The sequence below is a fragment of the Salvia miltiorrhiza genome, chromosome 5 (assembly GCF_028751815.1).
Source record: "Salvia miltiorrhiza cultivar Shanhuang (shh) chromosome 5, IMPLAD_Smil_shh, whole genome shotgun sequence".
In the NCBI taxonomy this organism is placed as follows: Eukaryota; Viridiplantae; Streptophyta; class Magnoliopsida; order Lamiales; family Lamiaceae; genus Salvia; species Salvia miltiorrhiza.
In genome coordinates, this window is record NC_080391.1 from 22,844,740 (window position 1) to 22,859,385 (window position 14,646).

Consider the following 14,646-nt stretch of genomic DNA (forward strand, 5'->3'; position numbering starts at 1 on the left):
ACTCTGCAGAATTCATTTATTTTTGTAAAGAAGGCTGTTTTGGACATATTCTTCATCTCTTCTTGCTTGGCTGCTTAGGTATCCGAATTAACTTCACCTCCAAAAGCAAGTATCTTGTTTTCATGATGCAAATCTTCCTTTCTTGTTGGAGGAGTTTGAAGTTGTTATCAGACAGCCAAGGTGTGGTTTGTGTCACGGGACTAATTGGTATAACAAGTTTTGTATTGATAGGAAACATTAGTTCTGTCATTCTCTATAGGAAAGGAAAAGCATTAATTAGTTTTTAATCAATTTAGGTGTATTAATCTATTGCTCAATTAGCCTTGATAAAATATTTTCATTGACTTGTAGGAAGATGGCTGATGGGATTAGTGTCATGGCATGATATGCACGAACTGAAGTCATGCAGCACAAGTAGATGATAATTTAATAAACATATCAAATCACGTTCATCATGCATTGACTTGTTTTGACTTGTTTCAATATATCAGCAACTAGGTAATTTCATGTACTAAAGATTAATCCCACTTATTTATATTTAAATACAGTTAATGTACTTGACTAATTAAAGCTGTCAATCCTAAGTATACGTAGTTGTTTGATTGACACTACAAAAAAACCGTTGATTACCGGCGGCGTTTGCCGTCGGTAATGGCGAGGCGGCCGCCGGAAATTGGACTACCGACGCCGCCGGTAATTTTCTCGTCGGTAACACAATTATCGGCGGCAAAACACGCCGCCGGTAATTAACGGCGGTAGGTCCTGCCATTATATTTCCTCGGTGAACGGCGGAGACCTACCGGCACATTACCGGCGGCAATATGCCGCCGGTAATTACCGGCGGCGACGTTGCAAGTGTAATTTTGTTCCTAAACATAGTTCAAACAAATAGTTCCAAAACATGAATTAATTAAATAGTCCAAAACATGAAATTAATAGTTCCAAAACATGAAGTGCTGCTCAAGGTAGCTGACCCGACCGCCTCATGAACTCCTCGAATTGAGCTATACGCTGCTCGAAGGCCTCACGTTCTGCTCGAGAAGCCTCTCGTTCGGCCTCACGTGCTGCTTGTTCGGCCTGAAGGCGCTCTTCCAGCGTGGAGATCCGTGTCTCATACAGCTGCTGAGACATCATGGAAGTGCCTGTGCTTTGAGAAGAGCCCCTACTAACCTGGCTCCTACCGGCACTTCCAGTGCCGTAGAGCCGGGACCTGTCGGGCCGTACGACCTCCAAGTAGATCTCAGGCAGCCGGTCCTCTCGCCCAGTCTCAACAGCAATGCGACGAATCTCCGCCTAATTCAGACATAACAATTGAAAATTGTATTAAAATAAATACAATTCACTATGAATTACTAATATTTGATTAAACTTAAACGCTTACATCTAGTCTCTCATCCCTCGGTGACAGAAAAGTTCCATCCTCGCGCATGTGGAGGCGGAGGAAGGTGCTATAGTTCTGTGCAGCCGGGGGGAGTCCAGTCTCCAAGCTCTGTCCATGCATGCATATAAGATAAATAAGTTATTATTTGTGATATCATATATAGGGGTGGGTTAGAATAAAAACACTCTTAAGTGTATAAAATATAAACGTTTTTAAAGTACGAATTTTATCCAACGGGGTTACGAATTTAGCCAACATGGTTACGAATTGCGAAAAATAAATTTTTGTTACCTTTGGGATTCGAACTCAGGACCACGAATTCATCCAACAGGGTTACGAATCAACCGTAGATCTTGATGATCTAAGGGCTGAAAATCATTTATATTTTATACACTTAAGAGTGTTTTTATTTTAGCCCTCCCCATCATATATATATATGTATATATATATATATATATATATATATTACTTATGAATTTATTTGATAATTACTAACCAGACTCTGCTGCAGGATACGAGTGGACTGAGACCCTCCCACGTGCCTGCTGATCCCTGTACCGGGTCCATCGGGCTCAGACATCCGGTTCGCACGTGCTCGCTGGAAAACGGCCTGAACAGCCTCCTGACTCCAGTATGCCTGGAGTCCTGTCCAGAATTCGGCAGACATCCAGAGGGGTCTATCCATCTCCCGACCTTCATCGGTACTAGCCCTGAACTTCCTCTTGTAGTCACTCATCATGTCACTGTACCTCTTGCTGGCTTTCTGTTCCCACATCACCCTGACCAATAGTTCGTCCTCAAGCGACCAAGCAAACTCTTTCTGTTGAAAGAAATAGTTAATTTAATATATAACATTTTACAATAGATAATGATAAATTTATATGCACTATAAATTCAATCATACCTGTAATTCGGCATAGTACAAATCCTTCACAGCCGGGGGAGTCAACCTCCAAGTGTACCCGCCTGGGTTATCCACCCTCTTAAATGCTTTAGTGCAGGCTTTGGCCAGGCCCACTGGCTCCATCAAAGCACTGTGTAAAACTAATTTAAGGATTTGTTTGCTATACGAAAAATAATGATTTAAATTAAAATACTTACCCATTAGACATCCTCTGAAAGACAATCCTCCCATGTGCTTCCTTAGTCGAGCTGTTCCTGATGTCGGCAGCTGTAGGGCCTCTGGGCCGTCTAGCCCGTGAACTAGTAGAGGCCTGAGGAGTCTCAGGAGTCGCAGAAATCCCTGTACCGGACCCATCAGATGTGTCATCAATCGGCTGCTCATCCCGATCTGACCGACCAGATCGACCAAACGAAAATAAACTTCTACGCTGAGACATGTTACCTGTTTCAAATTGATTTAGATAAGCATTGACACACATAAAATATCATGAATTACTTGAATCTAACGAAATTTCGACAGCGTAACCCCCACTATCCATCAACCAAACAAACAAATACATTGTCAAATACTGGGTACAAACAAATACATTATCAAATACTGGGTACAAACAAATATATTATCAAATAACAGTTATAAAATACAAATATATCGCAAGATCAATATGTTCCCTAACCAACACTACTGTCATCATCACTATCGTCGTCATCAGATGTCAACGGTTGATCATCTGATTCTGGTTCATCGTCATCGGCAATGTCGACGATTCCACCGAGGGGATGAAGAAGAAGTGGCTGGTCAATGTCTATAGTTGTGTGGGTAGACATAATAGTAACAACCTCTTCTTGGAATGGTTGATCTAATGTTGAATTAGATGCGTCAGTAGAGACCTGAACCTTTGATCTTGCGTTGACCTTGCATGCTGACCACCAGTTTTTCTTTGATTGGTTCATACTGGGATAGGGGCAGTAAAACACTTGAACTGTCTGACTCGCTAAAACAAAGGGATCATACTTCTTATATCTTCTTGTATGGTTCACTGAAACCAACTTGAAGTCCGTATCAATAGAAGTTCCCTGAGCCGACAAGTCAAACCATTCACATTTGAACAAGACTATCTTCTTAATTAGATACCCTGGATACTCCAACACGTAAACCTCTTGCAGACGCCCATAAAAGTCTAGCACATCTCTGTCATAGACCGAGCCTTTAATGCAAACTCCACTGTTCACAGTCGCACTGTCCCTATCACGATCAGTAATGTGAAATCTATAGTCATTCACAAAATAGCCGGAGTACGTTTCAATCTCATTTAAGGGCCCGGCTGCAAGCGACTTAACATACGGGTTCAAATCATCGTTAAAAGGACGACTCACCTGTTACACGCATTGATTTTAGTTTGCAAGCCAATTTTAGTCACGTAAATGTATATTAGACATAAGGAAATCGCATCTTACATAATGGCTAAACCACACAAGAAAATTGTTATCATATGCAACCTCTAACTCCGCTCCGGTGATTGAAGGATTTGCATATCGCATTTCCCCCTCGACGGCGGTGGACTAACGGCGGCGGTGGCTCGGCGGCAGCGGCTGGGGGCGGGGCGAGGCGGCGACTGGGGCTGGTGGCGCGGCAGGGAGGGGGGAGGGTTTGAGGGGAAGTCGATCTGTGCGTGAAAGGGGACCTGCAAATATTTAATTGCAGAATTACCGGCGGCAAAATGCTGCCGCTAATTACCGACGGCAATGCCGCCGGTAATCTGCATATTATATAAATTTAAAGTTAAATTAAATTATTTTATAAATACCGGCGGCGAGCCGCCGGTAATTAGAGGCGGCGACAATACCGCCGGTAATGCCGCCAGTAATTAGCGGCGGCGACAATGCCGCCGGTAAACAAAAAAAACGACCCGCCTTGTTTTGCCTTCATTGGGCCGCCGGTAATTACCGGCGAGAATTTCGCCGCCGGTAATATCGCCGGTATTCGAACGTTTTTTTATAGTGTGATGAGTTGGTGATCTTATTCTGTATATTTAAGTCTATTTTTCTGCCATAATGCTTAAGAAGTGTGACAAGCTGGTATTATAGTCACCTCCAAAAGCTGAAATAGTTAATTAAGAAGGTCGGATTCAGCTGCTAATGCAAAAGACCAAACTGGTGGATGCAAAATTGATTTTTGGTATAGTGTTTTGAACTCACATCCTTGCTTGTTCTCGAGATTAGGGCTTTATCATTTCGCTTGATATCACTTGCACAATCCTTCCATTTTGCTTGTGTAAACTAGAGTTGCTCTAAAGGGCTCATATTTCTTCAAATGATAACTAAGAGATTTATAAGAGGAAATCGTATCTTATTTTATTACTAAAACTAAAAAAATATATTCCCTCGGTCCGCAATATCGTTTTCACTTTAGCTATTTTGATATATCTATAATATTATTTCTACTTTTATTTATTACAGTGGAGTCCATAGACTCCACTCACAATAATAGTGAGACCTAAACTCCACTCATAATAATATCTACTACTATCAACTACTCCCTCCGTCCACTAATTTATGACCTAGGGGAGGAAACATGGGTTTTAAGAAAAAGTGTATTATTTATTAGTTGAGTGTAGAAAGGGACCCACAAAATATATTGTTTATTAGTTGAGTGGAAAAAGGGACCCACAAAGTGTATTGTTTATTGGGACCCACCAATTAAAAAATGTATAAAGAGTTACTAAAAATGAGTAGGACATAAATTGGTGAACGGACCAAAAAAGAAAGTAGACCATAAATTAGCGGACGGAGGAAGTACTATGTTGTGAAGGGAGTAGTAAACAGGGGATCTAGCTAGCTACCATGAAAATAAAATCAAACCATTAATTTGATATATATATATATATAGGGAGCGGTTATTTAATAAACCACTCTTATTTTAAGAATTGCAAACCAGCAAAAATGCATGAATTTTATGCATAATATGCATGAATAAACTGTATAAAGGTACGAATTGCGAAAAATAATTTTTTGCTACCTTTGGAATTCGAACTCAGGACAATGAATTTATCCAACAAGGTGATGAATCAACCGTAGATCTTGATGATCTAAGGGCTGAAAATTATTCCTAATTTATATTTTAAGAAGCGTTCTTATTTTAGCCTTCCCCTATATATATATATATATATATATATATATATATATATAGGGGGCCGCTCCAATGAGACCCCCTAATTTTAGTGAGATTTAGGGCACGATCTGATGCATTTATTTTATCAATCATATGGCTGATATTGTATCTGAAGGGTGATTTTTTTTCGCAGGGTTCGAATCCTGGAGGGAGCAGAATATTTTAAATTTTGTTATTCATCAGTATATACGGTCATGTTCATCAGTATATATGTCTTATTGATTACGAATTTTTTAAATTTTATTTTTCATCAGTATATACATCTTGTTCATTAGATATACGTTTTGTTCATTAGTATTATATGTCTTATTCATTGTACTCATGTTACACGAAATATTCATAATCATTGTATTATATTCTAATTAACATTTTGCTGATCTAATTAATGACAGTGAAATATTCATAATCATGTGATTTAGAAACTTTTCAATGCCTAATCTCAAGTGAATCGGTATTTATTGTTAATTATAAATAAATTACTTGGACCATTTTTTTATAACAATGTATTTCGTGTGAAAAAATAAATTGAGGTAAAGTTCGTGTATTTTTTTTTTACAATTCTCAAAATTCGTGTGAAAAAAATAAAATGAGTCAAAGTTTGTATATTTTTTGACAATTTTCAAAATTCGTGGAAAAAGTCAAAATGGGCCCAAAGTTCGTATATTTAAGCGTCAATAACCCATTTAAGATTGATTTCGAATCATCCCACGATAGACAATTTCACTCAAATCCAATCTGACATCGCAGTGAGAAATTGCAAGTCATGTGACTATTTATGGGATTTGGGGATAAATTTTCCTATTCCGCTCTATTATTGGTCTGCAGTTTTTCTTAAATCTCATAATCAGTGGATTATTCATATTGGATATGGGCGAAATTGCAGGATGTAAGACAACTTATAATCAATTTTAAATTTATATATTTTCAGGCAAAAAAAAAAGAGTCTAATATAAATTTAAAAATTAATAAACTTTGAGTATTTTTCAATAATAATCCCTATTTTATAAATTATTAAGTTCGAAAAATTGGTGGATATTATTATATGGATAGGATTAGATCGAGTGGGAGAGGGAGAGCGACGCCCGCCTGCGTACGTGTGTTGTGTGTGTTCAGTACATGTGTGCGTGTTTTATAGAGAGGGAGTTAGTCTATGTTGGGCTTGTCGTTTTATTTGTATGGGGCCCGATTTTCTTATAAATTGGGCTAAGATTTATTAAAGATTGGACGCTATTTATTTATTTAAATTGGGATTCATTGGGCGGTTCTATTCATAGCCCATTTTTTCTCTCTCTATAGCCCTTTAAGTTAAAAAATAACATAAATATTACTCCCTTCGTCCCACGAATCTTGAGTCATTTCCTTATATGGTAAAAAAAATTCTCCTTTATTCACCTACCACACTTAACAGACTAAATACTACTCCCTCCGTCCCATAATAAATGGCCACATTCTTTTCGGCACGAAGATTAAGAAAGTGATAGTTAGTGGAGATTAAGTGTGGTCCCCTACCATTTAATGTATTTTGTGAAAGTTAATTAAATTTTTAATCTCAACCAACTTTTCAACCACCTTTTGCTGTTTTTATAATTATAATTTATTTTAGTTTATTCATTAAATTTATTTAAATCAAGAGGGGTTGCACCTCAGTCATCGGAGGGGGCTGCACCTCAATCATCGGAGAGGGCTGCACCTCAGTCTCAGGGACTTGCGTCCAACCAGCCGTGTCCACGTCGTCGTCGAGGGCTGTGCCGTACTCTCCAACAGACCACGGTGAGAGTGTGTCACAATACGGCCATACAGATCCCCATCCGAATCGGGGGTTTCAGGTGGAGATGGATAGGCTGAAGAGTCGGCGGGAGACGAACGGACCGGGTACCCACCCTTGAACCACAGAGGATTCGGGCGGATCGAACATCAATCTCCGCCGAGGCTCGCCCCTCACAGAGGATTCGGGCTCCGGTGACGCCGGAGAGGCGATGGAGTCGATGGGGTGAAAGGGAAAGCCCTCGCTCAGAAGGAGAGGCCACTCGCTGCTCAATTTCCGGCCAAACAATGGAGAATCGATTGTGGGAGAATGCTGTAGCAGCACGCCGCTCAGTGAGACAACCGGATCCGGTGAAGTCGGAGAGTCAGTGGCAAATTTCTTTCTCGTCATCGCGGTGGGTGAAAAGGGGCGAACCAGAGGGCGACGAGCTCCCGTGAGGCGAACCAACGGTGAAGACCCTCGATTCAGAGGGGTAACAGCCTTCTCAACGGCGATTCTACCGATAATCGACGATAAAAATCCTAGATGATGTGAAGGGCGATTGATGATAGAGAGAGAAACGAAGTTGTGGCGGCTAGGGTTACACGCATGAAAGTGTGAATAGGTTTAATATTGAAGGATTATAGCCCCAATAGGATCGTTTCTCAGATATCTTAATTCACCATACAACGATTAATCCCTAACATGCTCCTATGAATTTAAATGCTGCACATTGGAGTTAGAAACACTTACTTGAGAATTGTATGCAAAGGCTGTCGAAGACTGAGTTGAAAGACTCCAGTTCTGATCTTCTGAACTGTATCCCGCTCAACTTTCACCGTTGGATGGACAACGAGCTGTGAGAGTTCCCAAGGAGAAATCTGCCTTCTCTAAGTTGGCACCCCACTGCTGCTCTCGAAAAACCCTAAATATCGTGTGTGTCTTCCTGAGAGCAGACAGCTGTATTTAAAGACAAAATACAGTCCTAGGGCACCAGGAACTGTGATAGGCGAAAATTCTCCTACTAGGGCACATGAGACTTTGGGCCAGTCCAGGGACCAGATACAAGGAATAAAGATAGGCCTCTAATGAATTAATTTCTATGATTAGCCCAGATCATAATTAATTCATTCCACTAGAGAATCAATATTGACTTACCCCTTTATTGCCGGTGATGAGTCGGGGCTTGTATTTAGACTTATTAAATCTCCGTATTTAAAATATCCGACATCCATTAATTAATTAGAGCTCTGACAGCTTAAATTAATTAATCTCTTTGTAATCCTTAGGCAGTACCACTCAAACATTATTATTGCGTCTGAACTTAATCAACCTGCAGGGTTTAACGCAATAAACCTTGATGAGCTCCTTAAGGGGATGTCATTATCCTATACCGGATACGTGTACTAATACAGATAATCAGATATCATACATTGACCGCTATCACCCAAGATACAGAGTACTCAAGTTACTATATAACTCTCACCCATAGTAAGTCAAAGTGATATATGAATCAATATATATATATATATATATATATATATATATATATAATCTTATTAGTATTAACATTCTATTAAGTCGCCGAGATCTTGATTATTCACTTATGTCAGATAGAAGTATACATCTCATTGTGATCCTATCAATACGTTATGACGTACCAGTATAGACAAGTAGTCAAGACAAACTCCTTCCATCTATACTGCAGCCTAAACCAACGACTCGTCCTAGAGTCATTTCAGCTGTGATAATTTTATATATCTTAAGGTTATTCCAATTATATGGTCTTCTATGATCTACAACACACCATATAATCTACTTATATAGAGATAAAGAACATACGTATGCAATCATGAACACAATCAGATAGGAGATTAAATAGTGAACACAAGAATCATTGTATACAAGCATAAAACGTTCTTGCTTTCAGTATACAAATCCAACAATCTCCCACTTATACTAAAGCAAACTTTTAGTATACAATGTGTCTAAATACTAGCTATTACAACACTATCACTTCTCCCACTTATACTGAAAGTTTCTCTAAGTGGGTGGCATTAACCGCAATTCCATCTCTCGAGCATGCTTCTCGTAGACCTTCTGCGGTAAACTCTTTGTGAAAGGATCAGCTAAGTTCTCCAAGGCATTGATCTTCTCAACCAGCACATCTCCTCTGTGTACGATTTCTTGTATGATGTGGTACTTTCTCTCTATGTGTTTGGCCGCCTTGTGGGTCCTGGGTTCCTTAGAATTTGTCACTGCACCCGAGTTATCACAATAAATTATGATACTCTTAGGCAAATTAGGTACCACTCCTAGATCCAAGAGGTAGTTCCGGAACCATACAGCCTCTTTAGCAGTTTCGGAAGCAGCTACATACTCGGCTTTCATGGTGGAGTCTGCAATGCACTTCTGCTTTGCACTCCGCCATGATACGGCTCCACCTCCCAAGGTAAACACATAACCAGAGGTAGATCTCTTCTCATCCCGGTCAGCCTGGAAATCCGAATCGGTATAACCCAAAGGAGTTAGACTGTCTGACTGGTAAACTAGCCTATATTCTCGAGTCCTTTTCAGGTACTTGAGAATATGCTTTACCGCAGTCCAATGTCCTGGTCCATGGTTTGACTGATATCTCGCAACCATGCCAACGATATAGCAACTATGAGGTCTCGTGCAAAGCATCACATACATGAGGCTACCTACAGCGGAAGCATATGGTACCTTCCTCATTTCCTCAACCTCACTAGGCGTCTTAGGACACATGTCCTTAGACAGAGGAATGCCATGTCTGAATGGTAGCAACCCTTTCTTGGCTAAGAATGTAAGAGAATTTGTGTAATTCGTACACTCATTTGGACTTTAGATATTCTCTTCTTCGATTCAAACTTTGGATAGCAGTGAATAGGCTGAGTTGTAATTTTGGCATAGTTTCAGCTTGAGTGTTTGAATCGGTGAAGATTGCAGAAGTTCCTCGAGCTCTATTTATAAGCGAAGTCTTGAATAGATCCGTTGGCAAGATGGTCTTCAAGAATTTGGCCGTTGTGAGAAAGATTTGAATTTGGTTGAGGCTTCAATCTTCGAGGTTCCTGATTTGGTGAGGAATGGCGTCTCTAGGTGCAGGAGCATGATGCCTCTGAAAAGTTAGTACCGAAAAGGAATGCTCTGCAGGAAAGGACGATCTTCAATATCTCTGTATTTAATGCGGCTATACTTGGTGTGTACGTGGCTTCCTTTTAACTCAAGGTTCAGTCCGATGAAGAATGTCAACTGATACTTGACTTATGAATCAGTTCACTAATTCCACGTGGCCATCATTAGTTATTCAGTCACAACTGAATCTTCAGTGAGATCTTCGTCCATTTAAAACTTCAGTATTTGACTTTGGTCTTTCCACATGCTGTCTTCAGTCAGGTAGTCTTCAGTCTTTAGTCTTAAGTCCGACGGTCTTCAGTCTTTAGAACAACAGTCTAACTAGATAACATGAACTCTAACACTTGAGTTCAAAAAGTTCTAGTCTATTACAAAGAAAAACTAAGAGTTTTGGTATCATCAAAACTATGGATAAGATATTTCATTAATTTCTCAACAGGGATAATATATACAAATTCAAAATTTAAATGCGACTTTATGAAGTCACCAAATTTTAGTTGAACAAGAACTTGTTAAAAATGAATGTCTCAAATCGCAAATTGTATAATACTCCCCACCCCAATGAAAATAATAACTAGGGAAAGTCGGCACGAGTTTTAAAGAAAAATTAAGTATGTCCATGAATAAAAAATGTGTAAATATGTAATAATCTTAAAGGTAATAGTCAATGATATTATTTATAGAAAATGGTTAGGACATGTGGGCGGAATAAACTGACAAATTAAAATATAATGGAGGTTGTAATAAAATTTCGATACCTATATATCATTAATAAATAATTAAATTTTAAATATAACAATTACTTTAAAATAACATTAATTCATAAAAATCAATGTGTCCCACGACCGCAAAACTAGTTGAATCCAAAATCGTGTAATAAAGAACGATCAATTACGGATCTACGAATCCATAAATCTGAAAACGATGAGATGCGAGTGGCAAAGGAGCATTCTCAGATATGCGTTAATAATCATTTTCAAAGAGTTAAATGCACTATATAGATCTAATTATCAAATACAATTAATTTTATTTAGCACCAAATAATAGTTTTGATGTCATAAATTATCAATTAATGTAAAGATATGGGTTATTATTAAAAAAAAGTACAGATATGGTTTGTTAAATTAAATTTATTAACACCAATGTGATTTTTAATACATCAATGTGATTTTTTTTTAGATCTATCTAATATTTAAAACATCAAACACGTAGTTTATATAATACCTACAATTTTATTTTTAATTTAAATCCAACTCGGCCCAATGTAGGGATGACAATGGATCCTGGACCCGGTCCAGATTCGATGATCCAAATCTTTTTTTTAGGATCTGGACCTTAGGAAAGTTGGACCCAATGGATCTGGAACGGATCTGGGTTATTCCTATAATTTTGGAATCTGGAGCAAAAAATTTGAGACCCAGATCCGGTCCATGGATCCATTTATATATAAAAATATATATAATGTTATTTATTTTTATCTTACTCTAATCTAATATCTATGACTAATCTATAAATCTCTTTTAATAAATAATATATAATGCAATTAAAGATAATATTTTACTTTTATTTTAATTTAAATTATAGTTATTATTATTATTATTATTATTATTATTATTATTGATAACATTAATTTTCTTTTTTCTATGTAAAATAGAGGACACATTGTTCCACTGTTATTTAGTACTTGATTATTATATTCTTATTGTTATTAAACTTTGATAATATTTTTATAGAATATGGCTAATTCATTTATTTTGAATAATTGTTGAAAATCTATACAATAATTATAATTTTATTTGGGATTAATGTAAGATTTATAAATTTATTATAAAAGACAAAAAGTATGGATCCGGGTCTGGACCCGAGACCCTATGGATCTTATGGATCTGGACCTGAATCTCATTTTTTTGGATCCAATGGATGTTGATCGGATTTGGGCCTTAGTTAAAAAATTCGGATCTGAATATGGACCAAGTAAGATCCGGTCCAAATCCGACCCATTGCTATCCCTAGCCCAGTGCTCCATGTGCCCCTCTCTCCTCCTTTAACATCACACCAACAACAATAACTAACAATAAATCTAATAATAATATAGATATTAGATATTAATTTTTGGTATCGGTTCCACAACTCTTCTAATTAATTTGTGGAACCCAAACAAAGCCCTTCCATTAATTTTGCACGCTGTTGCTGCTCCTGTACTGCATGCATCTTCTGCATATCCTTATTACTATTAATAGAGTTTAACCCATAGAATTTCAATAAGAAATCAAGTTATATTATATTTTGTAATTAAAATTTGTAAAATTAACTTCTCAATCGGTTGATTGAATAGGGTTGGCGATTCGAGCTGTCTCCTTAGAGCACTCCCAGCAGATTACCTAAATGCATCACTAATTCTAAATTTAGGCTAAAACAATTGAAAATGAGATAAAAAATGCATACAGCAGATCCCCTAAATTGGATGGGGCCCACAAAAAAAATTTACACCTACCTAAATTCAATCTTAAATTTACACCCACCCTAAATTTATTTTAGACAAAAACTTATATGCGCGCTGCTTTAAACTTGCGCTCACACAATGCGCGCGGGTCTGGGTCGGGTCGGACAAATATGAACCGGGTCAGTTGACCCGATATATATATGAAAAAAAAAACGATGCTTTCCTTCTCTCTGGCTTCTCTCCTCGTCTTCTCTCTCTGCGGCAATCCATACCCCAACTTTCTCTATTCTCCCTTCGATCTCCGTCGGAAAAGTTCGTCGGCCGCCACCGACTCATGTCATCTCCTCACTCGATCGTCTCCCTCACATTCTTCCTGAATCTACTGAGCCCAAAATAATCCCCAATTTCTAAAATAAAATCCATAAATCCTCCCCCCAATTCCGGTAAGTCGGCGTCGCGACTCACCACCACCACACCTGCCTCTAAGTCCTGACAAGCTATCGTTCTTCTCCCCAGCTCTGGTCGCGGGTCGCCGCGCATCGCTCCACCCTCTACCTCTCCATCCGGCGCCGCATCACCGCAGCAGCTTCTCCAGCGGAAGCCCATTTGTTCCTCCATAAAAAGGAGTTGTCGCACTCTTCAAGTCATGGATGGCTCTGATCCATTATTCCTAATGGCTCATCTTCTTTGTGTAGTTGACTTCCCTCTTTGTTATGTTGCATTTCGCTGTTAATTTCGACGAGAATTGGCTAGTCACGTGAAGTAGGTTGTGAGCTGGGTGAGTGGCTTTGTTGGATGGGGAAAACCTTGTGATGTGGTGCAGTGAACAACCCTCGTAGCTTTCCCTCTTCTAGTTGGTGTGTGCTGTGCAGTCAAATATTTGATGCCAAGAGCATATTTTTCTGCAGATAAGGTGTTTGTTAAAATGTCTGAATGAAAAAAAAATTCAATAAATAGTGTCATTTATTAAGTTAAATAGTGTCATTTATATATATATAAAGTGTATATACAATTCAACTGGAACACTCACTTGTTTCAGTTGATGGGTTATTGATGAATGTGTGGAACGAAGAATTGGTGGTGTTATTGAAGCCTTGAAGGAGAAGATGTAGATGAGATAGATGAGCAAGCCAGATATGATGAGGAGAGATTTGAACAGGTTGTAGTTTGAGCATGGTGCAACTTATTTAAAATTCTACATTACTTTTCTTAGATGAGCATACTATATTTATATATAAATATCACTTTTAATATATAAAATGACACTACTTTTCTTAGTAAATGAGATTTTTAATATATTTAAATGACATTATTTTTCTTAATAAAAGACATTATCTGCACTCATAAATTATACTATACTTATTTAAATGACACCATTTTTCTTAGTAAAAGACACTATCTACATCATAATTGACATTGTTTGGATAAATGAATTATTATTAAATGACGATTTTATATAAAAAAAGGAAAGAAAAAACCTAAAAAAAACCCTTGAAAGCACAGAAGGAGCAGACTAAGGGCCGAACCTCATTAAAACCTTTTCACTGAAAACCCAGAGGGAAAAACCGTGAAAAGGAAAAAGAGTACTCGTCTAAACACAAAACGAAAGTAGGGAAGAGCGGAAGGGAAAGTTTCCGGAACTCCGGCCTAACCATCGTCCCCAAACTATCCCGGCTCTCACCCCACGAAAAAAAACTAAACGGGCGGTTAGAACCAAACAGCCACACATCAGCCCCAACTACCGTTTCTGACGCAGATGGCTATGCGAAGCCATGTCAAGACGAACCGCAGCCCTAATCTCCTCAATCTCGTGCGGCCACCACCCTTCCGAACGTTGTTGGTTAGCCATTAAA

General features: G+C 38.4%; 1 protein-coding gene and 1 long non-coding RNA gene across 2 annotated transcripts; one reads left to right on the forward strand and one right to left on the reverse strand.

Annotated features, from left to right (window-relative positions):
• Positions 1 to 856: 856 nt before the first annotated feature.
• On the reverse strand, positions 857 to 7,608 carry LOC131025672 (uncharacterized). Its single transcript, XM_057955468.1, has 10 exons — positions 7,323 to 7,608; positions 7,096 to 7,208; positions 3,329 to 3,658; positions 2,963 to 3,076; positions 2,781 to 2,853; positions 2,483 to 2,726; positions 2,286 to 2,415; positions 1,878 to 2,201; positions 1,382 to 1,489; positions 857 to 1,293 (listed from the first exon to the last, which is right to left on the reverse strand). The coding sequence occupies exons 1-10, from the start codon at positions 7,606 to 7,608 to the stop codon at positions 961 to 963; spliced, it is 2,055 nt and encodes a 684-aa protein (XP_057811451.1). The 3' UTR covers positions 857 to 960.
• A 5,961-nt stretch (positions 7,609 to 13,569) lies between these two features.
• On the forward strand, positions 13,570 to 14,005 carry LOC130986821 (uncharacterized). The gene is made up of 2 exons (XR_009089414.1): positions 13,570 to 13,706; positions 13,833 to 14,005. It is a non-coding gene; the product is annotated as an uncharacterized LOC130986821 (long non-coding RNA).
• The last annotated feature ends 641 nt before the right edge of the window (positions 14,006 to 14,646 follow it).

Coding starts and splice junctions, on each gene's coding strand:
- LOC131025672 (XM_057955468.1), bottom strand. CDS start 7,608: ATGACGAGAAAGAAATTTGCCACTGACTCTCCGACTTCACCGGATCCG. Junction 3,659..7,095: donor AGCCCCCTCCGATGACTGAG/GTGCAACCCCTC, acceptor TGCGTGTAACAG/GTGAGTCGTCCTTTTAACGA. Junction 1,294..1,381: donor CGAGGGATGAGAGACTAGAT/GTAAGCGTTTAA, acceptor TGTCTGAATTAG/GCGGAGATTCGTCGCATTGC.